The sequence below is a fragment of the Meriones unguiculatus genome, chromosome 1 (assembly GCF_030254825.1).
Source record: "Meriones unguiculatus strain TT.TT164.6M chromosome 1, Bangor_MerUng_6.1, whole genome shotgun sequence".
Classification (NCBI taxonomy): domain Eukaryota; kingdom Metazoa; phylum Chordata; class Mammalia; order Rodentia; family Muridae; genus Meriones; species Meriones unguiculatus.
The window spans coordinates 176,682,571-176,709,713 of NC_083349.1; the positions used below are offsets into that span (position 1 = coordinate 176,682,571).

At 44.7% G+C, this 27,143-nt stretch overlaps 1 protein-coding gene across 1 annotated transcript; it reads right to left on the reverse strand.

The window, feature by feature from the left end:
- Positions 1–618: 618 nt before the first annotated feature.
- Positions 619–27,143, reverse strand: Crtam (cytotoxic and regulatory T cell molecule). The gene is made up of 10 exons (XM_021643056.2): positions 27,070–27,143; positions 20,078–20,218; positions 18,157–18,309; positions 15,794–15,937; positions 13,493–13,657; positions 10,987–11,067; positions 7,282–7,365; positions 4,276–4,422; positions 3,318–3,404; positions 619–1,392 (listed from the first exon to the last, which is right to left on the reverse strand). Exons 1-10 carry the CDS (start codon positions 27,113–27,115, stop codon positions 1,280–1,282), a joined length of 1,161 nt encoding a protein of 386 aa, XP_021498731.1. The 5' UTR covers positions 27,116–27,143; the 3' UTR covers positions 619–1,279.

Below are 27,143 nucleotides of genomic sequence, written 5' to 3' on the forward strand. Positions count from 1 at the left end.
CCTCCAACAAGGCCACGCCTCCTAATCCTTCCCAAACAGTCCCACTAATGGGTGACCAAACATTCAAACAAATGACTCGATAGTGGCCATTTTCACTCAAACTACCACAGCAACTGTGGACCATGAGTGGGAAGACAGCGGTGTTGCCTTCCTGACTTAGATGGCTGCTTTGTGGTGATATGTGTCTTTGTTGGGGCTCCCAGGGGAATTAAGGGGTATTAAACATCACATCGATTCACTCTCAAATAGGTGAGGAAGGTCCTCTGTGCTGCCTTTACAGTTTGCTGTAATTTTGTGATTTGTTAAATGAAAAAAATGTCACAGAATGTATAGAACCAGGAGGAGCTAGTATCTACAATAACACATTCATGATATGGGTGTGAGTCTGTATGTGTTTGTATGTATGAGTGTGTGCAAGTATGTAGAGGTGTGTGCATGGGTGTGTACAAACATGCATAGGTGTGTGCATGAAATACTTTCAAACTGGTGTTCTCAGATCGAAATAATAAAGAACTTTTCTTAGAGCATCAGGGTCTGCTACATCCTCTAAATTGATTTTTTTTTTTATAACAGGGAGTTATCATTTTCACCCAGATAGTCAAGAAGCACGACAACCTCTAAAGAGACACATTCTAGTCTTTATAAAAAGTTCCAAAAACCATTCATGAGTTCAACAGTTTGTCAAACTCATGGTTCTGCTCTCTACATGATTTTGCCATGGTGTAATTAGGTTAAAAATTGTCTGTCAGGAAGCCTTTCGGCAGCTGAATGCAGGTCTTTGTTGAGAGCTGTGAATCTCTGGGGAGTCGTGTCTGTTACATGCTGTGATGTCCCACTTTTCCCTCTTGTCCATGTGAAATTTCCTGAGAGCCTGTCATGAAAGCAGGCTTCTGGTATCTCAGGTCTTTGGATGCTTCTCAGGCTTATGTTCTTTTTGACCAGAAGGAAAGATTTTCAATCAATTCAAACAGTTCCACTGCAGCCCCACATCTAAAAACTCGAGGTCAGATGTTCACTGGTCATAGTGACCCTAATCCAAAAGACTTAGCGGAGTTCTCCAGCTCTGAGGTAGTGTCAGTCATAATAGGTTCTTTCTATGTTTTTCTTTCAATGAGGAGCTTTCTGTCCATGGCTTGGTCATCATGTTGCTGCCTTGGCCCAACAGACACGGTCTTGAATTGTACTCAATGGACATTTTTTTTCCATGTCACAGTACTTACACCCCTTCCCAGAGCCCGATTCGGCTGCCCCGAAATCCTATCTTCTATTGCAGGGAACACTACACAATGCTCTCTGGGACACGACTGTGCTTGTCCTCTGGTTTGCAATGCTTTGCTTTGGCTCCCGAGTATAACCGCGTGATGTAGTTCATGCAACGCTTAGACTGGGAAGCTGAAAGAAAAACATATTAACGATGAGTTTTGAACAGCATTGTACTCACTTATTTGAAGCTTCTTGGAGGTCATGTTTTAGTTATAGAGCCTGACCCACAACAGTCTAGCATACGCAAATGTTCTAAATGCATTGTTGTGCCTTAATTAAAAGAAACAATTTGTTTCATAAATAATATGCTGATCAACTTGAAATAAAACACATAGATATTTTGCTGTCTACTGATTGCAGAAAATGACACATTGCCTTCAGCCAAGCCACATACTAGAAAATAACGAGGCCTGTGGGAAAATTTAGGTTTGGGCTGAACTCACAAAGCCTTGAAATGGAGATGGCCCCAGACACCGATCTTTGAAAGCATAAGACAAAGTGGCTATGGCCTTGGGTTTGAGGCATGGAGACAGTGAGGATTGCACTACTTGTCTTGACATGGCTGGATTGATGAACATCTAGAAGATCAGTAAAGCATGGTTTTATCTGTTGTTTCTAGGTGAGGTAGGAGGAAAGCACCCATCCTGAATGTGGGAAGCACCAACTGACGGGCCAAGGCCCAGGGGGAAGCAAAGGATCAAAGAACAAGGAAGCCAGTGAGCAAATGGGTTTTCTTTCTCTGCCCACTTCCTGGCTGCCACGATGTAAACCATTATATTTTACCACACTTTCCCCACCACAGTGAGCTAATGTAAGTCCTTCTTCCCTTTGTCTGGCAGGTATTGGCCATAGTAATGAAAAACCAAACCATAGGCCTGACAAATACAGGAAGGAAATGGAAATCTGAGCCCAGGAGAAAAATCCTTCTGCTTATGAAAATGAATGGCTCCTGTCTGTGCAGGGAGTCCTGAGCACAGGCCTCTATTCTGTTTTCTTAAAACCAAAACAGGGAGGCCGTTGGCTTGCTCGGCACCTGGGGTGAGGGCCTTCCTTTCTCTGCTGAATACTGTGATTCTCCTCCCACTGTTTTACCTTCCCCTTGTCCAGGAAAAACACCACAGGCATCTACACAAGTCACAATCCATCCCAGTGCTGGTCACCTCTGCTTTACACCCCCAACAGACAGTAGGTAGTTTCCACACATTTCCCCATCATCTGGTCACAGGGTCTCTTTCCCCACTACAAGCCTATTTTCTCTATTTCATGCTTTGGAAAGGTCAAAAGGAAACAAAAAGTTTTGCACAGGTGTTTTTTTGTTTTTTTTTTTTTAGAGACTAACCCATCTTACAAAAACTCTCAATCAGACAGACAGAACCAAACCATAAACTCAATACATTTCTTGATACACCTGGAAGAGTAAGGCAATTTGCACAGAGAACTTATGGCAGGTGGAGCTATAAAATTCTTGCCTTGCTATTGACCTGCTATTTGCCTACTAAAAATAATTTTTATTGAGAAATACATGTGTCCTGTGCACACCCACACTCCCACCCACCAGCCACACCCATATCCTTTCCTTCCCCTTTAGAGCATTCTTCGCCACTATTTTGCTTGAAGTATTGCAATGAAGTCATCTGAAGGTCCCAAATATTTCCCTTTGGATTAATTAAGCCTTGAATGTATTTATTCAATGAAAATCATGCAGAATGAGTGGCTGTTTACTGCCTGACAGACAAAAGTGAAGGGCGGCATGGGAAGCGCTTCATTGGCTGAGGTTTTCAGTAGAATGCTGGACACCTCAAGCCAAACAGTGATCCTGATTGTGACAACAGAGCCAGAGCTGGCCTTCCTGAAAGTGGAAGGCCTTCCACCGCCACAACACGAATTTAACTGCCATTTAATCTTTGAAGGCAAACTTTCTTAAATAACTGTAAAACAAATGAAAATCTATAAAATCAAATCAAGCTTTGAATCTGTCCCCTCCCTACTTCTCTTAAGGCAGCCCACAAATGAGCCTCATTGTTTTTAAGTCTCAGGCCACAGGTTTGACTTACTCTGACTGTTATTCTCTTGGGAAGATGTTTCTTCATTGTTGGATCTTGATCTGTAGCTTTCTAGAGTATGCTCTGAAATTTCACTTTCTGCAAGAGAAGGAAACTAAGTTACTGATTTCTGACATTGCAGACATCATTAGAAATGGATGTTTGAATAAGATGACATCATGGCCACTTTTGGACCGTCAATGCCCCCCTGTGCCTCATGTATTTATTAGCTCAATATGCCATCTTACAGTGTTTTCAGGGTTCCCAGGGCCACTGTAAGAGATAAAGCCAAATGACAGCAGAATAGGAGCAAGCACTGTCCTTCAGAAAGGAACAATTGCAGCAGCCCTAACAGAATGATGGTGACCAATCATCAATGAAAGACTGAAATAATACTATGCCTTTTGCCTTTTGCACAAATGAAACATCAGATCTAATAGGGTTCTTCTCTGCTAGCTATTTTTATTTTGATTTAGTTATCACCATGTTATTATTATAGTTGCTATTGTTTTGCTTTTAATGGTAACTCTTTCATTAGAAAGGGTGTCTTAGGGATGAGTGAAACTGAGCACATTCTCGGAAAATATGAAAGGCACAAAACATGTATCCATAGCCACAACATAAGGAGAGCAGGGGTCTCCTGTCTGGCAGACTCACTTAGCCCAAGAAACTGGAATGCTGGCTGCCATGCAGTGAGCACTCATTGAGGCTCGGCGAGTGAATGGATGAACTGCCTCAGGGCTTTGTCAATGAGAGTATAGTTTCCCACCAACTCTCACAGCTACTCTAGTTTCTGTCTATCTGACACTTTTTGAGCAAGTTCCCTGGAGGTCCACAGCCCGCCTTTGTTAGGAAATAAATAATTGCTTATTGGAGTGACCACCCTTACTGGCCAGCTTGCACAGCAGCTAAGAGAGGAGCTTTGACTGACAGTCTCTTACAGACCTCTTGGGGGTTCCCTGCCACTCACCCTTCTTCCATATCACGTGTGCTTTACGCAGCTTCATGATGAAGAGCTGAACAATGATGAATAGGATGAAAATGAGGAAGGACACCAGTGTGAGCAGCAGAATGCCACTCTTCCTCCTCGTCAGTCCTGTGTATAGAGCACTGGCTTCTGAAAGGAGAATGAGACAGTGTTAGGCTGTTTGGCTTTTGTGGCTTTTCCCTCTGGTTTTGGTCACTGTGGAATGTCATGGTTAGTTTTCATCTTTATTTCTCTATGTTAAAAAAAAATATATATATATATACATAAATATATATATATATATTTTTTTTTTTTTAAAGATAAGATCTCATTATGCAGCCCTGGCCAGCCTGGAACTTCCTATGAAATCCAGGCTGGCCTTAAATTCACAGGAACCATCTTGTCTCTACCTCCCTAGTGCTGGGTCTAAAAGCATGTGACACCACCTGGCTGTGATGCTTAATGTTAATTGTCAGCTTGATACAATGTAGAATCACCTGCAAATAGATAATCTCAGCGAGGGAGTGACTAGGTCACAGTGGCCTGCGGGAATGTCTGTGGGAGACTGTCTTGGTTACATTAGTTGGATGGGAAGATGCAGCCCATTGTGGGTGGCACCATTCCCTGGGCTTGGGTTCTGGACTGTATAAAAGTGAAGGAAGCGAGCTGAGGGATAGGCATGCAGGTATCCATTCTCATTCTGCTCCTAGCTGTGAATGGTGCGAGCTGCTCCAAGTTACGGCCTCGACTTTCCCACATTTACAGACTGTAACCTGGAACTGTAAGCTGAATAAGTCCTTTCCCCCTTCACGATGCCCGTGTAAGGGTGTCTTATCATAGCAGTGGGGTTTACAGCCAGGACAAAGAACATATACTGTGCTTCTCTAGAGCAGTATGGACCAAAAGACAGCTCAGCTCAGGAGATAAGCCAAATTTACCCCAGAAGTCATGAATTGCATATTCTGAAAGAAGCAAATGGGCAACAGAGACAAAGCAATCCCATATATGACTTAAAAAGCTTTTTTTTTTTTTAAATGACATATTTAGTTCTTTTTTCATGTCTAGAGAAAGCACACAAGGATGGTGACTTAAATGACAGCCTAGGAATTTAAAGTAGCTTTGAGAAATGCTTGTTCAGCACAGTGTAGCTCCGTAGCACAGGGGATTACTAAGGAGTCTGGAAAAAACTATCCAAATAAAACAAAAGGCCATGTACCTTGACTAGGTTAAATGCAGTCCTTGTAAGGCATTAGCAGATACACTTGATGAGCTCTTGAAAGTCCTTCTAAACTAGTCTTTAATTTTGCTAAATGCCCTTTACCTTGGCCATCAGGCTCCAAATTAAGGAATGGTGGTCACGTGGAGAAGATAGTGCTTGACTCTGTTTAGGACATAATCCATATGCTTTAGAGAATCATTTTCTGTTCATAAGGATAAGTACATTTAAAATGGCGAACGAAGGTAATATATGCTAACCTCTAGAATCACGTGCATTTATAGACTATCGTGTTTAGGAATTCAGAGACAAGTGGAGGACCCTGAGGCTGCATACATCAGGAAAGCTTTCAATAGACATCAGCTATTGAAGCAAGACCATTAAGGTGAAGGCTCTCCTGCCATGGGGTAATAAGGATAGACAGGGCAAGGCTGTTGAGACCGGATGGTGCCTTCAGAGCAGAGCGGGACTTATGTGGCTTATATTGTGTGTTGGTATATGGGAGGCCAGAAAGGCCCTCAGTACACAAGTGTGCAGGCTACGAGGGTATGTTTTGATAGTGCTAAAACCAGAAGAGAAAGAGCTGACGTCACAGGATGATGAGGGCCTATTTTAAGGAGCAACTATTATCATCGACAAAACACCTAAAAGAGAAAACTCAGGAGCCATTGGTGACTACATGTCTTTGCATGTGTATGCATCCATATCTGCATTTGCCCACAGAAACGAAGGGTTGGGAGTATACAATACCTGGAACAAACTTTTTTTGTGGAAAAGAACGCTACTTGAATTTTTAGAAACGTTGAACTTCGGAGAGAGGACGTTTGACTAAAGACATGGGAAACATAGAATGAAAGGGCTGGTGAGATGGCTCAGCAGGTCAGGGTGCTTGCTGCTAAGCCTGATGATCTGAGTTTGATTCCTGGGACATATATAATAAAAGGGGAAAACCAACTCCCAAAAGTTGTCCTCTGGCCTCAACATGCCTGGCATGTCCCCTGCCACAAACAATTAACCGACTAAGCAAATAACTAAGTTAACAAATAAGCAATCGTGTCGTGAACTTTTAGAAAAAGGAACGTGGACTGGAGTTGAGACTGGTCATCAGAAGAACATTTTAGTATGGACCTCATCCAAATATAGGCAGCAAGAGACAAGTCAGGAATGAGCGAGCTTCCTATGAACTAAACGATGCAGGGAGGGCACTGCAGCTCAGTGGTCAGTGCTTGCATACCATGTGTGAAATCTTGGGTTTAATTCCCAAATGGCCAATTTTAAACAAAGACAAGGTGAAGCAGTGAGGTCAAGGACATCTATATTTAAGAACTTGGAGGAGGGGCTGAAGGGATGGCTCAGCAGTCAAGAGCACTGGCTGCTCTCCCAGAGGACCCATGTTTGATCCTCGGTGCCTACATGGTGGCCCACAATGATCTGTAACTCCAGATTCAGGGGATCCATTGTCCCTTTCTAGCCTCGACAGGCACTTGGCACATACGTGGTACACACAGCAAACATTCAAGCAAACACTCATGTTCATTAAAAAGAAATCCTTTTAAAACAAAGAAGCCAGGGGAAGAAATAGAACTCGTTGACTGATGGAGAAATGCCGCGGTCAGCAAAAATAACAGGACCAGGCCGCCGGTTAAGGAAGTCGAGAGACAACCAAGTCCAATGGGACAAGGGAGTGGTTAACCTGTCATCGGGATAGACGGTCAAGGAAAACAAGGACTGAAGAGGCCATTGGACACACAGCTAAGAAGTCATCTGTTCTAAATGCAGTGGGTGGCACTCACCAGTGTTCAAGTCAGGGTCCTGAGAGTTGTGTTCTTTCTCTTCCTTGTCAGTCTCGGGTAGACTGGAATTTTCCATCATTGAGACTAAGGTGAGAGGAAGACACATATATACATATCACACATCTGTGACTCGTCCTATAGCTGCTCCGGCTTGACCGTCCCTCTGACCTCATGTTGGCGTTTACTTGCGATGTGATGGTGTGGACATGTGGGCCTTTAAGAGGTGTTTAGGTCCAGAAGGCCCCATCCGCATGGGAGGACTAATGCTATCACAGGAGAACAAGCTCCTTTTGACATTTTGTCTATTTCATGTGAATGGGTATTTTGTATGTATGTCCATCTGTGCATCACAGTGAGTGCCAAGTACCCCAGGAGGCCAGGAGATGGTATCAGACCTCCTGGAGTTACATGTGGTTGTGAGCCACTGTGTGAGTGCTGGGAATTGAACCAGAGTCCTCCAGAAAAGCAGCCAGTGCTTTTCACTGAGTCATTTCTCCAGCCTAGACCAGGTTCATTTTAAGGAAGTGACTTTGCCCCTCTTGCTCTCTCTTTACTACAGCAGGCAGGCCCTTGCTGGCTGTGGCCCCTTAATGGACTGACCTTGATTTTGGGGTCACCTTCTCCATCATTCCCTTCTTTCTTTCTTTCTTTCTTTCTTTCTTTCTTTCTTTCTTTCTTTCTCTCTCTCTCTCTCTCTCTCTCTCTCTCTCTCTCTCTCTCTCTGACAGGATCTTACTACATAACCCAGGCTGGCCTGCAATCCCCTACGTAGAACAGGCTGGCCTTGAACTCACAGAAATCTTCCTGCCTCTTCCTCTTGAGTACTGGATTTAAAGGCCTGTGCCACCATGCCCAGCTTCCATCTTTTTGAGACAGGGTCTCTCTCACAGAACCTGCTAGACTGGGCTGGTCAGTGAAGAAACGCCCATCTCTGCTTCCCGAGTGCTGAGGTTAGTGAATGCTGCAGGCTCTTACGTGGGTGCTGGGGATCTGAACTTAGGTCCTCAGGCTTGTGCAGGGAGCACTTTGCCCACTGGGCCGTTCCCCTAGCCCCTGCGAGAGGTTGCTCTAAACTGTGTTCACCCCACCATGCTGCAGAACCCCAGAACTCAATCCCCATCTCCAACTGCCTGTTGGCACTCACTATCCAACCCCCTTCCTCCCTCTCCCCTTCTGAGTTTCTATTAATAACAATTACAGTTCTGTTTGCTTTTTCTTTTAGGTCAACATTTTTAGCTCTCACAAATGAGGAAGAACACGCAGCCTTGAACTACCAGTTTCTCACAAAAGCAGTCCTGAATGGCCAGACTCCCTTTGTTTTACTGATAAGGGCAAGCCTTTATTGACCGTTTAGTGTGCGCTTGTTGTGCTGGTATCTCACTTCCGTTCTGAGAGAACAGGTTTTGAGCGTTTAGCAACGGGCCTAGTCCTGAAGCGACTGAGTAGCAGAGTCAACAAGAAAATTCCCACTTTTCTAATTTAGGAACGTAAATCAAGGCCTTTATTTCATGCTGCCTTCTTTCGTGAAGACAATTAGGGGGAGGGACCATCCACAGAATGCATCAAGAGAACCACACCGGGGGACAGGGACAGCAGCCAGGCTCTCTGGGGAAAAACTCCAGAGATGCACACGGCAAGGCTCTTTGTGTTGTGCTAGAGTCTCAGCTGCCGGTCTAAAGCCCGGATGCCCCTCTTTTAGAAACAGGATGAACTGTGAGGCCTTTGTAGATGGACTGGAACAACAAGATAGCTTTTCCGGAGTTCTGTTTACGCCTGCAGGTCCCTCTCCCTCAGCGGTGGGGTTTTATCAGCCCACTGTACAGCGCCACTATGTGGCCCCGAGGGGAATGAAGCCTCCGTTCTCAAAAACAGGTATTATTAACAGTAATACAATCGCAGAAATTGAAAGCTGGAAAGAATTTCACAGACCACGTCTCGTAAATCCTACATCGTATATGAAAATGCGGAGCAGAAAATTGAGTTGTGCAGGGGTGGTGCCAGGCAATTTAAAAACAGCCAGATTCTAAACACGTTTAAAAATACCAGATTATTAAAGCAAGGATGTGGTTGCCCCACTTCGTAATGCTCTCAATTTCCACTGCTCCTCAAAATAACCTGTACGGTGCATATTGCATTTTTCAGTGTTTACCCCAAACATTTACTTTTCAATAGTGTTCAGGACACAGGTTTTTTTTTTTTTTTTTAATGCTCAAAACTATGAACATGGTAATGACCCAAAGACATCTGCCCTACCAGATGGAATTATTATAGAGAACATTCAGGAATGCATATCTTCTTGGGGGAGATAACCCTCTTACTTAAAACACCGATAAACTCACTCACTCATTCATTCATTCATTCATTCATTCACACACCACCTGCTCTGCCTTTTCTGAGTACCCACTGTTACCTCACACAAGGCGGCGGAGAGTAAAATGAGCTACATGGTAACCCCCCTCCCCCCTCCCCCCTCCCCCTCCCCCTCCCCCCCCCGTTAACTAGTGAATTCATTATCTAAAATACAAGACTTTCTAAATTCTTCTTATGGCTCAACCCTGCCAAAAGTGACTCATGGCTGGGGAGATGGCTCAGCGGTTAAGAACGGCAGCTCACAACTGTCTGTCACTCCAGTCCCAGGGGATCTGGCACCCTCACACAGACATGCAGGAAAAACACCGATGTACATAATAAATAATCTTAGGAAGTGACCACGTTCTTGACAATCAGGTGCCTGCAAAGGTGAGAGGGCTCATTGGGCTCATTGTTATTGCCGATACTTCCGGCTCCAGCCCCTTCTTTCGCTGTAGGGGGGAAATCTTTACATTAGGAATGAGGTACACAGAAAACCAAGAGTAAGTCCCCTAAGTGACTTCAGCTACATGCTCACTTCACATACCACAGTCATATCTGCAGGTGTGTGTACGTGTGTGTGTGTTTACTTAAACACCTCCAGCTAAAGATCTCTTGACCTCATAAGGCCCTATGACACCAAGCTCGTGAAATAAAGAATTCTTGACCTGACTCTATCCCAGGACACCACAAAACTGGGAGCAGCTGGAGAGAGGTCTACGCAGTCTTACGAAAAATAAGTATAAAGGCTGGGGACATGTAGTGGGCAAAGTGTTCCACGTGCAGGCATGAAGGCTTGAATTCTGCTACCCACAACTCACACAATAGTCAGACACGGCGACACATGCCTGTGACCCCAGCACGGGGAAACAGAGACGAGACAATTCTGACAGGCTTGCTGACCATCCAGTCTAAACTGAAATGGTGAGCTACAGCTTCAATAAGAGACCGTGTCTCAAATATCAATCAATCATCAATCAATCAGAAACAGGCAGAACGAGTGATTGGGGAAAGAAATTCTTACATCAGCCTCTGGTTTCCACATGGGCATATGAGTGAGTACGCTCATGTGTATACACACAAACGTGAGTTTTAAAAATATTTAAATGTAGGATTGAAAATGTGCATTCACCCTGGTCATGGTAGTGCATGCCTTTGATCCCAGCACTTGGGAGGCAGAGGCAGGCAGATCTCTCTGAGTTCAAGGCCAGCCTGGTCTACAGAGTGAGTCCAGGACAGCCAGGGCCACACAAAGAAGACCTGTCTCAAAAAAACAAAACAAAACAACAACAACAACAAAAAAGTATTCACAACCAGGCATTTCTTTTTGAGGTTTCAGTGATTTTTGAGACTTACCCGTACTCTCGGGCTGCTGGAGGCCTTGAGAGGAGAGAGAGCTCTGCTCAGGGGCATCTGAAGCTGTTTCTTGATCTGCAACTAAAAAGGGGGAAAAACAAAATTCCGCAACCACTGAGATCAGCTTTAGCCACATTGCGCTCCGTGTCTCCCTGCACAGAGCCTGCCTGCCACCCACTCCTGGGGGCTGTGCTGAAACCTGGAGCCCAAACTTCCTGTTTTGACACCCCCCCACCCGCCCTCCCACCCCCACTGCTTGCCCATCTGCTAGGTGACCTGGCTGAGAGTACAGCATGCTGGGACCCCTGTGTGCAAGGACATTTGGCAGTAGCAGGCAAAGGGCATTTGCTGTGTCCTTCTGTACGCACCTATCAGTTCCTCTGTCTGTCCATCTGCTTATGGATATTTTCCTATTTCCAGAGGAAATGCACTTCCATGCCATTGACCCATTTCTTAGTCTCAGGCAGAGCTGAATCTCAGTGCTACTGTCTGCATGATCCTCTGTGATGTGAGCCAAATGCTTAATTTATCCAGCACTTTTTCCCTTATGTGTGAAATACAGGTGCTAGCTGTTACCTCGTGTGTGTGTGTGTGTGTGTGTGTGTGTGTGTGTGTGTGTGTGTGCAGTAATAACTCCATTCATACAAGGTGTTTGGTACAATACCTGTTTACTAAGAGAGATGCTCACTAAATGTTATTCAGTAACATAAAGAAATGTCAGTGGGTACTTCCAGAGAGTCCACTTGGATCATTTTCATCAGTCAATGAAAAGGCCAGCATCCAGAAAGCATGAACTGTTTAGGCATCTAACTGTGCCTACCAAAATACAATATGTGACAGGTGGGAATCATTTCCTACAACTTATGGATGCTTCTCAGTGCTCATTCAATTGAAGAGTTTTTTTGTGGTTCAAAATTGTGATCTTAGGAATTAAGCATATGTAATTTTTAAACCGTTGCAAAAAAAAAAAACCCTCTGAATTGTGGGTAAAAACTTTGAGTAATTTCAGAAAAAAACATTAAAGGAAATATTTCAGGCGTTCCCTTTACCTGCGATTATATAGTGTATAGTATAGTATATAGTAGCTTTGGTTGGCCTGGAACTTGCCATGTAGACCAGGCTGGCTTGAATGTCTGGTGATTCACCTGAATTATTATATACTTATTTCAAGCAAGAGAACATGGTAGAAATAACCAAAAACAGAAACTACTGAGAACCATGTTGTTTTCTATTAAGCCAGATATCAAGAGTATTTTAAAAAAATATAAAATGATGGCTGGAGAGAAGGTTTAGAGGTTAAGAACACTGGCTGTTCTTCCCAAAGGTCCTGCGTTCAATTCCCAGCAACCACATGGTGGCTTATAACCATCTGTAGTGAGACTTGGTGCACACATGTAGGCAGAATGCTGTATAATCAATCAGTCAATCAATCTTTTAGAAGTATATAAAATAGAATTTTTTCACTAATTTTTGTACCATGGTTATTTTTCATAAAACTATGCAATATTTGTTAACATATAGTAGATTTCTTATTGTAAAGTAACTTGGCCATGTATTTTAAATTTCTCAGTTTTAATTATTAACACACACACAGAGTATGGGATATGTTGACATGAAAACGTTTGAGAGCTGTGGCTCAATACTGTAAAATCCTACCCCCACATCAGCGATGGGCACTACAAGTTCCTTATTTGGAATCCCAAACAGAGGAAGCAAGTCAGTCCCCCAGAGAACACCTCTTTCTCTGTTCTCACATCTGCATATTCCTAGATCTGACACATTCCTAGGACTGCCCTTATGTTCCCTGCATCCCACTCAGAAGAGAGCGCAGGTGAAAAGGTCTGAGTGCTTACCTGTAAACATGTTTTAAAGCTTTCTCAGCTACTAAGCTTGTTTTTTAACTGATTGGGTGAACAAAATATTTGTACTACCTGTGTGACTCACAGATAAAAAGATTAAAAAAAGATAATAGACAAATAGAAGCCACCAATGGCTGATACTCATGGCCCATTTTGAATATTTTTTCTGGAAATGTGGCGTGGTCCTAGAGAGTCAGTAGGTAGCTGTGATGGCTGATTTGATCATCAGCTTGACACACTTGGGAAGAGAGACCATCAAGTAAAAAATTCCTTCCATCAGATCGGCCCGCAGGTGTGTCCATAGGGCATTGTCCTGACTGATGATTGATATGGGAAGGCCTAACCGAAGGTTAAGCTGTGCCACCCCTTGGCAGGTGGTCCTGGGTTCTATAAGAAGACAGGCTGAGCAAAGCTGGAGGGGCAAGGCAGTAAGCAGCCTCTGCTTCAGTTCCTGCCTCCAGGTTCCTGCCTTGAGTTCCCTCGGTGATAGGCTATGACCTGAGTGCGAGCTGTACAATTAAATAAACCCTTTCCTCCTGTAAGTTGCTTTCGGTAAGTGCTTTATCACAGCAACATGGAAGCAAATCAAGACAACAGTGCCATATTAAGCCAAATTAAAGGCGACTAAACATAGTCATTCTTCTTACCCAAATCATCAAACCGGAAGGGGGCAACCAGCTTCTGTCCTCGCAGGCCGCTGTGCTGGACAATGCAGTGCGCTGTTGAGTTTTTGCCATAGCTGTGGACTGTGAGGGTGCTGCTGGTGGTGGTACATGTCTTCCCATCCAGTCCAAATTCAGGGTGAAGTTCACCTACGCAGCAGTTTCAAGAGACGGGAAAGGTTATGGCTATGGAACTCTATTGGGCAGGTCCCAGGGCAAGCAGAACCACAGTCTCACGCTCAGCCAGCTGCCTTGTGTGGCTTGGTCGTGGCCACAAGGACAAGCAGCCTGCACTGGGTAAAGGAGAGCGGGCAAGTCTCTGCAAACCCTCTACGACCAGGGGAAAAGATCAAAGCTTACGGTGGTTGCACAAGGGGGTGACTTAATGTCACAAAGCCCCAAGAGCATAATGAAGGTCACATTGATGAAAGCGTTTCATAATGAAGAGGATTTCTGCTGGACTAGAAGGCAGGCCCGAGTCTGACATCTGTTTAGGACGCCATTTAGCCCTCAGTCTTCTTGACCGTGCACAGCTCTTGGGGCAGAGGGGATTGTACAGCTAGTAAAAATGTACGGAAATGCCAGCAAGCAGTATGCAAGCGTTTCCCCCAAATCACAATTCGTTCTTTTGTTTCAGGAGAAGAGACAGTACTAAAAACATCTTATCCTTATAGTATTAAAAACATTTTTAATGAGGGGTTCACTAAGTAGTTCAAACTGGCCCAGGGCTCACTATGTAGCTCAGGCCGGCCTCAAACAGACAACCCTCAAGCCCCATCCTTCCAGAGGCTGGGAATACACATAGGACCCACCCACCCACACCTCTCATAACTTTATCATCTGTCTCCGTGTGTGCAACACAGCATCCAATATATATGGAAGGCTTTGGTGTTTAATTATAGACGCTTCCTGAGTTACCGTGCCTCAGCTTAGGACTTCTCAACCTCAAAATGTATAAAAGCACACACATAGCCACTCACAGAAACAGGCAATGGTTCCATGTTTTAACTGACCTCGGCACAGAACTGAACACAGTACGTGCATTGCTCAGAAGTCTGTTATGATACAGGCTTTGTAATAGATGATGTTGCCTCGAGGAAGGATAACGTAAGCGTTCAAAGCGTGTCTTGGGTTGATGAAGTTGCTTAGTGAATTGGAGTATTAAGAAAACTTTTACGGGGTCTGGAGAGATGGCTCGGCAATTAAAGGCACTGACTGCTCTTCCAAGAGACCAGGGTTCAAATCCCAGCACCCACATGGCAGCTCACAACTGTCTGCAGCTCCAAGATTTGGCACTCACACAGACGTACATGCAGGCAAAACACCAAATGAGCATAAAACAAAAGCAAAATTTTAAAAAGAAAAATATTTCAACTTGTGGCGGGATTTCTTGGGACACAGCCATTTGGTAATCTGAATATCATATGTACTCATACAATGTTAAACATGTTTCCAATTTTATGACTGTGACAAAGCCTACGCTCAGTGTGACACTTACTTTAGGGAATTCTGTCAGCTTTAAGAAGTATTATAAATAAGTCTACCATAAATTAAAAAGAAATCATGGTTTGGGATAGCCTTTTTAACGTTAGACAAAATATTGGTTATTATCATGTTAATTTCTCTGGAGTGGAGCTGATGCAAAGAGAGGTGCCTTCGTCTGCCTAGCAGTGCATCAAAGCAGATGCTGAGACCCATAACCAAGCCTTCGGCAGAGAGTAGGGAATCATAGGAAGGAAGGAGGAATTAATATATCCTAGAGGGGACAGGGAGCCCCACAAGGTCCAAATATATCTGAGCACAGGGGTCTTCTCTGAGGCTGTTTATCCAACCAAGGACCATGCATGGATATAACCTACAACTCCTGCTCAGACATAGCCCATGGTAGCTCAGTATCCAAGTGGGTTCCCTAGTAAGGGGGACAGGAATTGTTTCTGACATGAACTCCCTCCCCCCTGAGGGAGGAGCAGCCTTGCTAGGCCACAGATAAGGACATTGCAACCATCCTGAAGATACCTGATAAGCTAGGGCCAGACGGAAGGAGAGGAGGACACCCCCTCTCAGTGGACTCGGAAGGGGGCAAGGAGGAGATGAGGGAGGAAGGGGAGGATTGGGAGTGAAAGAGGGAGAGGGCTACAGCTGGTATACAAGCGAATGTATAAAATTCTTTAAAAAAAATGGTGTCTTTAGACATATTCCACCACCAGAGGGCGCCATGACACTTAAAAAGCTTTTGGAAATGTAAGGAAGAAAGCAAACAAAAGAACCCTACCTCTCCCCACTCACCAGAGATCTCCACATCGCCCCCCAGCAGCCAGGTGATTTGTGGTGGGGGTTTGCTTCTCTCCGTGGAACATTTCAGCACGACGTGTTTTTCTCCATTCTGCCTTCTGAGAACCTGAGCTTCCACAGTTGGCTGGAAAGGAGTCACTAGAAGACAATTTTTTCTGTACTTAGTTGTAGGTGTGCATGTAGCCACTGGCATGTAGAGACCAGAGGCAGATTTCAGGCAGACTCTTTGATCACTGTCCCTGGATCTGGAGCGTGTGGATGCAGCTAGGCTGGCTGGCCATTGAGGTGCAGGGAGGCACCTGTCCCTTCATCCATGCTGGGGTTAAAGATGCTGTGCCCAGCTCTTGTGTGGGTAGCGGGCTGGGCATCCCAACTCAGTTTGTCATGACAAGCACTTTTCTGAACAAGGCAGCTCCCCACCCACCTGGTCTGTGTATGTTGGCAAAGCACATCTTAGGGTTCGCTATAGGATAATTATTTATAGTTATTTAGTCACAGGGCATATTTCTTTGCTTAACCTTCCCCGGAGTCCAATCGTGTTATGCTTTCAAAGAACCAAGCTGGCTGAAGTTAGGATGTTTGCTGCTGAGTATGTGACTAGTTCCTGAGAGCTCCTAACAATAGTCTGAATGTGACGTAGCATTATGTTTGGTTGCTAGCTGAGGAGAGACCTGATTCCTAGTCCCATGTCTGCCACCAGCTACCTGTAGGAAATTCGACAATTCCTCCAACTTTTTGGTATGTCAGTTGTAACACACAGGAGTTGGTGTTTTAGCTCTAAGCTTTCATAAGTCTAGGCGAATAAGGGCCAAGTTAATGTCTTATGCCCCTTCCTCCCATCAAAAGAGCATTTCTGTTCTCAAGCACTCACTGGTCTTCTCTCTTTGTGCTTCTGCCCTGACAATCATTTTTTGCTGGGTCTACTTCTTTCTTCAATTCTACGTTTGCTTTCACGGAGAACTGCACTTGTCTGCATTTATTGAATTCATCCAGACACAGGGAAAGCACTGACTGAGTCCGGGCAGGCTCTAGATGTATTACTTGTCAGCACTAAGAAGATGGAAGAGAGACACCCTTCAAGGAACTAATAGTCTGGCTCTGGACTTAAGTCCTATGCTTTTAGTTAGAACAACAGTTCCCAAACTGTGGGTCACAACCCAATGTGGGTGAATGATCCTTTCACAGGGGTCCCCTAAAACCACCAGAAAACACGGATATATACATTATGTTTCAAAACAGTAACAAAATTACAATTGCAAAGGGCCAATGAAAATAATTTAGTGGTGGTGGGGGGTCACCACAACATGAACCGTAGAAAGGGTTGTAGTGTCAGGAAGGCTGAGGCCCACTGAGTTAGAAGAGCATGCTTTGGTGCTCAGAGTGGTGGCCCAGTGGTAGAACACGTGCCCACCATGCTCATACTAAGGATTGAGTTCAATCCTTAGTAGCATCAAAAGAAACGCAGAACTGACCCTGTGCTCAGGGCTATGCCAGGGGAGTTTGTACCGCATCATGGCAGTCCAGAAGCCATCATAACCAGCCAAGATGGCTGAGGATGTCGCTCAGTCATAGAAATAGACAGTGGGCAAACTCCTTTAGGGCAGAGATCATGCCTACGTCTTTGATTCCCTACAGTCTCGTATGGTGCCTGGCACATAAACACAGCCTATAAAGGAGGAATCTTACTTCTGTTTAGTTTCCTCAAAAGGAAACTTAGTTGAGGTCCGAGGCAAATGTATCAATTTACGTTGGAATCTAGAGCTTGCCAGACAAAGTGGCCTCTTTAGTTTTCTTTCAAGAAGAGATTGGCAGACATGCCCTTAGAAGCGCCTTGTTACAGGCCAAACTTCAGCACGGTAAGTCGAGGGGCTGGAGGGAGGGCTCAGCGGATAAGAGAGAGTATTGCCCTTGCACGGGACCTGCGTTAGGTTCATAGCACCCATGTTGTGTGGCTCACAATCACCTGTCAGCTCCAGGGCATCTGACAGTACCTCCTGGCTTGTTTGGACACCCACACTTTACTCTCACACAGACATGGACACATAATTAAAAATAAAATTAATCTTACCAATGACTCGTGGTGATTTTAAAGTGGGCTGAGGGAGGTGGCTCAGCAGAGAGACGTTCATGCTACCAAGCCCGACAACCTGAGTTTAGCCTTTAAGGTCTCTACAGTGGGAGCAAAGAACGGATTCCTGCAAGCTGTCCTTCGACTTCTCTGTGAGCCCCATGGCAATGCTTATCCTCATATATATATATATATATATTTTTTTTTGAAAGAAAGAAAGAAATAAAAATGGTGCATTTTGTGGATCACTTTACCACACCCATGGGGAGTTATTTTGCTGGCAACTTACCTAACACAGTCACTCTCACTTGCTTCGCCCTCACGACACTTCCATACTGTAAACATTTATACACGCCTTCATCTTGTAGAGTCACGTTGGACACACTGATGGAGAGCTGTGTAGCCGAACGGTGAAGAAGCTGGTATTTGGAACCCTTTAAAGCTGTACAAGAGACAAAAGAAGCAGTTATGAAGAAAGCTTGCTCACGGAGTACCTGCCTCTGCTCCCCCAGGGCCAGGATTAAAGGGATGTGCCACCACACCTGGCTCCTGTGGCTTTAATGAGCGCCCAGCTGTGATTTGCTTCTTTGAAACCCAATAGATGTGTGGTTTGCCTTGTCACAACAAATGTCAGCAATGGAAGAGAGATACACCAGCTGAGTGTCTTCAATTTTTAATTAAAAAAAATGTTTATTACTATTTGAAGATTTCTGTGGATTTTGACTTGCTCCTTGCAGGGATTTAGCCAATAGCAAAAAAAAAAAAAAAAGCAAGCTCAGAAAGTCTTAACCCAACATGGAGAGTTCCTCTTCATCTTATTTTACACACTGACTTGGGAATTTTGTGTAAGGTCAAAGATTCCCGGGCAAAGCAGGGGCTCTGGAAACAGCCAGTTTGTTGATTCACTTTTACCCCGTTAAAGGTGCAAATGTGCACACGTGAGAACAGAGTCAAGCCTTGGCCGACTGCCCCAGGGAATATTTCTCATCCAAAAGGATGGCTGTGCCTCTTGAGATCTGACGCCTTCTGAGCAGCACTTCGAGTTTTCAGCCTCATCTCTGCTGGCACTGGAGCCAAGAGCTCTCTGTTGTACTGCGCCGCTGCAGCTTGAGATGGGGTGCTTAGCACATGCCTGGTCTCAACTTCCAAATTCCAGAGCGGCATCTCCACTCCCTACTTGTAACAACCCCAACAATTCTCGGACCCTGCCAAATGCCAGCCAGAGGGCAAGATGAGTCCATCTGGAGAACCTTCTATGCGAACCTTCTAAGGGGTTTAGCTGCAGAAACCCCAGAACATTTCACCCCCTCTTCCAAAGAGAAACAACATAGCAAGAACCACAGAAAAACTTTTTAACAGAACTATTCCTACTTACTTATTTCTCTACAACTTTTCTCAACTTGTATCTTCTTAGTCCATTGGACTCTGTTATTACAGTAGGTAACGCTTAGAGCGATCTATTTGGCTAGTTTGTACTTAACAATTAAACAGTGTTGACAAAGCATATCTATTTTTTAGCGGCTGTTTGTGAGCATAAATGAAACTTGCCGGTTCTGATTTTCTCAAGTACTTGACACAGAGATATCACATGGTCTCATTATGAAAAGTCTTCGGTAAGTTCCTGTCCATGGTCCATGTGATGTGTCGTTTGTCCCTTTCTTTCTATCTCAAGCATGCAGCAAACATGTCATATGTGACATGGAGAAATGCATGACCAGCCTCCTGACTAAAGGGCATCCTGCCAATTTCCATGGCCTAGAAATCCTGGTCTGAAGTCCAACAGGGAAAGACAAGGTGCTCAGTAATGTGACCTTGCCGTTGGATCTAGGCAGGAGACGGTAAGTCAGCCCCACAGGAAGGTCCAGGAAGGCAGCGCGCTGCCTGCCTATGGCTTTGCTGTGGGTGTTTCCTGGTCACTGAGAGTCAAAAAGTGATGTGGGGGTGAGCTGCCTGTGTGGAAAGGTGCTTTGTAATCTGAGCCCCCTTTAACAACTTTTCTGATGGGCTTTCCATTTCACACTTCCTGTCTCCCCCAAAGCAGCTGTGGGTCACACAACAGGCTTCCGAGGTGTGAGCCACGTGGAACAGTGGGTGGCCTGAGCCCACCCTTTGGGTGACTCATGTGGGCCTTCTGTCCCACTAACCTGCCGCAGTTGGAAATCCCTTAAGTTGAGGTTTGTCGTTTTCTTTCTCCCCACCACCCCACTTACCAGGATGCTGATTTAAAAAAATGGTGAACCCTGAGGGTGCCAGCCACTGGAGAGAGGCGTTTTTTGTCAGAGAAGTAACACAGTTTAAGGTGAACGTCTGGCCTTCCTCCACCGTGATGGCTTCCATGTTCGTAAAGGCTGCTGTGGGGGGAGAGATCGGGAAGGTCAGTCAGGGCGCATGCGTGCATGAGGTGTGGTGGTCAGAAGACGACCCCAGACACTCAGGTCTGTCCTTCTGCCCAGTGAGTCCCATGATTGAACTTGAGTTGTCAAACCCGGCAGCAAAAGCAGTCACCTGGCCCCAAAGAAGGGATCTGTTGCTTAGTTTACAGATGGGTGACTTCATCAAGCTCAGGGGTCACAGAGGTCATGGGACTGGAATCGGGGTGTAGGCTTCCACATCTCTGTTAACTACATAGACCTATCGGAGTGATAAACCCCAGGACACAGAACCATGGCCTCAGTTTATAAAATGGTTGACTTACAAGTTAAAGTTCAAGCTTCATTGCTTACCTATGAGCTTGTGGGGGGAAAATGGGCAGTTCCTGGTGTTGCTCAGTAGTAAAGTGCTTTCTAGCAACGGAGAAGGCCTGGGTTGTATCCCCATCACACAGACACACAAAGACAGATGGACACAGACACATACATAGGAACACACACACACACACACACACACACACACACAATTCCATGCTGCTCCTGTTGGTCACGAGTAGATAAACCCACCCCAGCTAGCTTCTACCACACAGTACCACACAGTGATTTATCTAGCAAATACACGAGTCTAATTTCCCCAAATCACAATGCCCCAGAGAATGATGAAGAACCAGCTCTAAGCAGTGACAAATTTATTGTCCCAGGAAGAAAATAAAAGAAGAGTAAGCTTGTTTTTACTGAATTGGTGCATTTTATCATCGTTCATTACTGCTTCACATTTTAGAAGAAATTGCTTTTCCTCAGTATAATATAATTCTTACCCAGGAGGTTGTAAAAACTATCCAACCAGAAGAACACTATACATATAAATTATGAACAGCAAATGTTTTACAGCCCTATCGTCACCCAAAAAGAAGAAGAGGAGGAGAGGGAGGAGGTGAAGAAAAAGAAGGAGGAGAAAACAGGAAGGAAGTTTATTTCCTTGTGATTCATTGTGAAAAAGAATCTTTTTTTTTTTTTTGAGACAATGTCTCATGTAGCCCAAACTGGCCTTGAGCTCACTACATAGCCCAAGTTGGCAGTGAGCTCCTGATCCTCCCTCCTGCCTCAGTTTCCAAAGTGCTTCAGTTACAGATATGAGCCACCGTGCCCAGCGTCCCTGAGACAGAAATTAAGTGCCAGGGAAAACACTTTGGAGAGTGCTGTACAGTGCAGCCTTTCCTGTGCCATCCCATCCCTAGCCCTTAATTCCCAGGATTTTTGTGTTGTATTCACACTCACTTTCATGGGAAAACAATTTAGTTCCAATCGAGAAACATCGATACCCTCAGCCAATGCGGACAGATTATGAAGCTGGAGAGATGGTTTAGCCTGTAAAGTGCTGGCCATGCAATCCTGAGGGATCTGAGCTTGGACCCCAGCACCTGCTAAAATACATATAACAAATGCAGGGTCCTCATCTGCAATCCCAGTGCTGGGGGGGGGGGAAGTGGAGACAGGAGGAACCCTGGCGCTTGCTGGAGAGCCAGTCTAGCAGAATAGAGGAGCTCCAGGTTCAAAGAGAGATCCTGTCTCAAAAAAAAGAAGGTAGAGACTGATGTTGAATACACTCCATGTTCATCTCTGACTTCCACATACATGCACACACCCTCACACACATACATGAACTCACATACTTAAATACGTGGGGAGAGAGAGAGAGAGAGAGAGAGAGAGACTCATTTGTGGAGCTGGAGCTGCAGCTCCGCTGGTAGAATGTGTGCCTAGCATGCCACAGACCTTGGCTTCAATTACTAAGTAACTAATTAATCAGGGCATCTGTGTTTTCAAAAACAGAAAATGAGGCCTGTAGCCAGAATTCTGCTTGGGTGTCCTCATGGGAAAGAATCTCATGGGCATGAATTGCATAAAGTCAGTAGACTCTTATGTTGCCGTTAGATTGTGGCGAGCAGCACCACTCCTTGCTTGGGGCTTTGCTCTGCTTATGTTTGATCCTGTGTTTGATCCTGCTGCAGGAAATTGTTGTAGGAAGGAAGACTAGCCCACTGTGAAGCCACAGGCCCACCCAGCTTTGCTTTAGCTGTCACACTTAAATTATTATCCGGGATGCCTAGGCCCGCCGAAGGGAGCAAGAGGGAACGCTGTGCCCAGTCTCTAGAGGGAGAAGCCTGCCAGGACAGAGATACGCGTAGTCCTCCTAGTGCAGGTGGAAGCTAACGGGGAAGTTCCGCCGTCTTTTCACTTTTCTTTCACCTGTCTTTGGAGCCAAACTTTCACCTGCTGAGAGAGCAACGAGGTGTGGGGGTTTTGTTTCGTCTTGCCACTTCCTCTCCGCAGAAGCTAAAGTTGTACTGACGTTCTCACTTGCCCTTGACTTTTCTCGTGCCCCGAGTGCCATGTGCTCCCTTCCTGCTTCTCTCTGTTTAGGTGTGTGTATGTAGGGGGGGTGTTCCTGCCTGTGTCGAGACAGGAAAGCCAACCCATGAAGAGATGAGAATGAACACTCAGGTCAGTCCTCCATGGAGCTCGGCAATGAATGACTGTAAGGTCTCACTGCCCTGTACTTGACTGAGTGGATTACTGGCTTCTGGGTTTGGTTTTTGCGGTGACCAGATGCATGCAGCCACCAATGGCCATGTGTTAGGAGGTCTCCGTTGGAGCCCATTTCTTACTGACTGTGCGGTTAGATCTCACCATTGTGCAAATGCCACGCAGTATACTTATTCTACAGTGCTGGGGGTGACCCCATGGTGCTGACGTTTTTCTTCTTGTCCTTTCTTTAAAAAAAACAAAAAACAAAAAAACCCACTACATTTCTCTCTCTCTCTCTCTCTCTCTCTCTCTCTCTCTCTCTCTCTGTTTATGTAGGGATTTGGTGCGTATGCCATAGGGTACGTGTGGAGGGCAGAGATCAACTCTTGCTTCTCTCCTTTCACCATGTGGCTCTTTGGGATCCAATGGAGGTCGGAAGCCTGGCAGCAAGTGCCTTAACCCACTGAGTTATCCCCCAGGCTCCCCCCTTTCCCCTTTTCATCCTATGTACTTTGTATTTACACAAACTTGGAGACTGTATGGTAATCTCATAGGCCAAAGTGTATGATGTATGCTGTCAACCAAGCCAGTACCATATGGTTCAAGACTGTATAAAAATGGAACCTGGGCTGCTCGTCATCTCTTTCCTCACATGGTTAAACTAATGGTCCTGGACTTGTGAGATGGCTCAGCGGGTAAGAGCATACACTCTGCAAGCATGAGGACCTGAGTTCAAATCCCTAGCACCCACATAGTTAAAAAAGCCAGGCAAGTCTGTGTGGTCTGTATGTGCTTGTAACCCAAGTTTGGGGTGTGGGGGATGGAAGCGTCAGAGACAGGCAGATCCCTGGAGGTAGCTGACAGCCTATCTGACTGAAACAGTGGGATTCAGGTTTAATGGAGACCTTGTCTCAAAGGAATGAGGGAGAAAACATGAGAGGAGGGCATCAGTTTCTCTCCTGACCTCTGTAACGCACCAACATACACAGTGTACACACACACACACACACACACACACACACACACACCCCATGCACTAAAATAAATAAATAAACTGTTCCTTTCAGCGGATGGCTTGTCACTAAAGTATGTGTGACCAACTTTCAAGCAAAGGGCAAGTGGCAGTCAGACCCACCTCCTGAAGCAACACAGGTTAAGCCAATGTCTTCTTAAGAATCCTTGGTCTTAGCTGGCACACCCCTATAATCCTAGAACTCAGGGAGGCAGAGGCAGGTGATCTTTCTGAGTTTGAAGCCAGCCTGGTCTATAAAGTGAGTCCAGGACAGCCAGGGCTATGACACAGAGAAACCCTGTCTCAAAAAAACCAATAGATATATGGATAGATGATAGATGATAGACAGATGATAGATAGATAATAGATAATAGATGATAGATAGATAGATGATAGATAGATAGATAGATAGATAGATAGATGATAGGTAGATGATAGATGATAGATAGATGACAGATAGATAGATACATTCTTCCCTGGGTTTGGAGACATGGCAGGATCCAATGATCTTGCTGGCTTCTGGAGGTAGCAGGCATGCATACAGGTGTCCAGGCATACATGCAGACAAGGCATTCATACTCTTAAAATAAGATATTTGTTGAATTCACTGGCAAAAGGGACAAATGTAAATCTTCAGAGATAAATATTTCAACAGAACTCTAATTTTTTCTGTACTTATGACATCAAATAATGGAGACTTGAACTGACTTAAGGCTTAAAACATTGTGAGTGACTTCTCAGGCTGGAGGCCTGTTTCCATGGCTTTTGTGGAGAGTTAGGCAGAAATGTACTTCAGTGAAGATCATTGCAAAAAGAGATTTGTGTGTTATTTTTAGATAGAATAGGCAGAGAAAACTATGTGAAAATAGTTATAAAAATAAATTATACTTGTCAAAGCCAAATCATTTTCCAGATTGTCACAAAGAGGCTGACTTGATGCAAGAGAACAAAAGAATTCTTCAGTTTGCAGAGGTCCTTCCTTTTCTGCAGCTAGAAAAGGGGGTTGAAAATTTTGCTGGGTTTAACCTTTTCATCGTCCACAATGTGAGTGAAAGAAGAATGAATTTTGGAAAGAAAAAAAGAACAGACTCATTCTTCTTATATTTTATGCACCCCAGAGATTACTCATTGCAGGATCCTTGAAAAGAGGGGCATGGTCCAAGACCATGAAATTCTTTTGTCTGCAAATCTCTGGAAGCCTCAGAAGCCACCACCATGATTTTCCTGCTGCCTAATTTGCTAGAGGTGGCTGACAATTCACAGCTGTGGCAAAGTGGATGCTTTGCTGCCTCCGTGTCGACAAGGAAGCAACATGAGCAGCTTCTGCCTGCATGGGACTCTGAGGGGACTGAGGAGGCTTAGATCAGTGTGAGCAACAGCTGTTCAAATCCTGCTGAGCTCCTGTGTCCTCAGCACGGGGGAATTTTCAGTTTGGGTTCTTTCAATTTGTCTAAGTCAGTTCAACTCTCAGATTTTCATCCATGTTAAGATACAATCAAGTTACAATCAAGTGGACTTGTCTTAAGCTTATCTTTCTATTGCCTCATTTTCTGAGACAGTCTTGCTATATTGTATCGTATTTACTGATACCCATTGTGTAGCCTAGACTGATTTTGAACTCATGGTGATACTCCTGTCCCAAATGGTAACACTACAGATGTGCACTGTCACACTCAGATTAGGTTCATCTTAAGATAGGATGCTTTTGTTTTTGCTGTTTATTTGAAAATGTATTTCTTTCTTTCTTTTTTTTTTTTTTTTAATGTAGGAACAGTTTGAAGCCTAGAAAAATTAAGGTCAGTTGAAGGCTTAAAACCTTGGAGTAATTGAAATCTACTAATTTTGGCTGTGTAAATGTACCCTTTCAGAATGCATTAGCTGTTCTTTAAGCCACTTACTGAAGAAACTAATGTCACTCATTAGCAAAATAGAACCCTTATTAAATGCCTCAGGGTACAGGGAATGGAAAGGAAGGCACTGATTGAAGTATAGAGATCAGGGAATTGATAAAACTATGTAAAATAAAAAATATTGATGCCTCCTCCCCCACCCCCAAATAGTGTCCTTCAGTTGCCATTCTGAAATGAGCACAAATGAGAGGGATAGGAGCATTTCCAGACGCAGACCAAGAGAGTCACTATTTGGATGGAAACAGGTATGTGAGGCTGAGCAGTGGCTCTGTCCGTGGTCCCTTCCTACACAGCAGACACAAGGGCCATCAGAGACCTGGGACACCAGGGGATGAGCCTTCACCCTTTCTTCCACACTCTGGTAGGAATAATTTGACCTAAGCTTAAAAGGTCATTGTATCTTTCTCCAATTCTCTTAATGCTACAGTAGAACCAAACTTCAGAACCAAATTATAGCAAAATGTGAAATAGAACCGATTTCTTCCAGGGCTGGGGAGATGGCTCAACTGTTAAGAGCACCCGCTGCTCTTGCAAGAGGACTCAGGTTCATTCCCAGCACCCACAGGGCAGCTCACAGCCATTTGTAACTCTAGTTCCAAAAGATCCAGCTCTCTCTTCTGGCCTCCTTGGTCACTGCAGGCACATGGTACACTCACTCAGGCAGGTACAACACTCATACACAATAGAACTGAAAGTAAAACGAGTGTCTAAAAGTGAGTAGTTTTCACTGGGTTCTTATTTCTCTGAAGTAAGTTAGAATTGATCAGTGCCTCACCACTGCCAAAGAGTTTTCGTATCTGAGATTTTTCTTAGAATGAGGAGTTTGACAGGTCAAACATTCATTAACATCTTCATCGAAAGATGCAAAACCTGAGCCTGGTGGTGGCACATGCCTTTGATCCCAGCACTCGGGAGGCAGAGGCAGGTGGATCTCTGTGAGTTGGAGGCCAGCCTGGTCTACAAGAGTGAGTTCCAGGACAGCCAGGACTTAAAAAAAAAATTAAAAAGATGCAAAAAACAGAATTTCAGAGAAATTTGTATTTCTCTAGAGTATTTGACAAAGACGTACACAGCAAGGAAGTTTTGAAATCTGAAATGGATGCCCTTCCAACTGATTAACCTGAACACAGAGGAGGAAGCCCGTTACCCTTCATCATAACAGATCCCACAGATGCATGCCATACTGTCCCCCAATACTCTGAAGAGCAGCTGAACAAAAGACAGAATAGACACGGTAACTGCCCTCAGATGTGTGAGTTGAGTATAGCTAGAGAAGCATTGGCAAGAGTACCTGAGCTGTCTCCGTGAGCACAGTTGACCGACAGGTAGGTAGGTTTGACAAAAGCATTAAGTCAGCTGAGCAAAAATGCTCTAAGTCTTACCTTGCAACGGGACCCAGAACAGCAAGCTGAGAGCTCCCCACCACATACTGTCTGTGCTGAAAACACTCTCTGAC

What these genes read in the sequence shown, in the direction of transcription:
- Crtam (XM_021643056.2), bottom strand. Translation starts at nt 27,115, where the DNA reads ATGTGGTGGGGAGCTCTCAGCTTGCTGTTCTGGGTCCCGTTGCAAG. An exon ending in CTTCCGGTTTGATGATTTGG is followed by an intron (nt 11,068 to 13,492) that starts GTAAGAAGAATG and finishes CCCCCTTTTTAG; the next exon opens with TTGCAGATCAAGAAACAGCT. An exon ending in GGACCCTGACTTGAACACTG is followed by an intron (nt 4,423 to 7,281) that starts GTGAGTGCCACC and finishes TTCTCCTTTCAG; the next exon opens with AAGCCAGTGCTCTATACACA.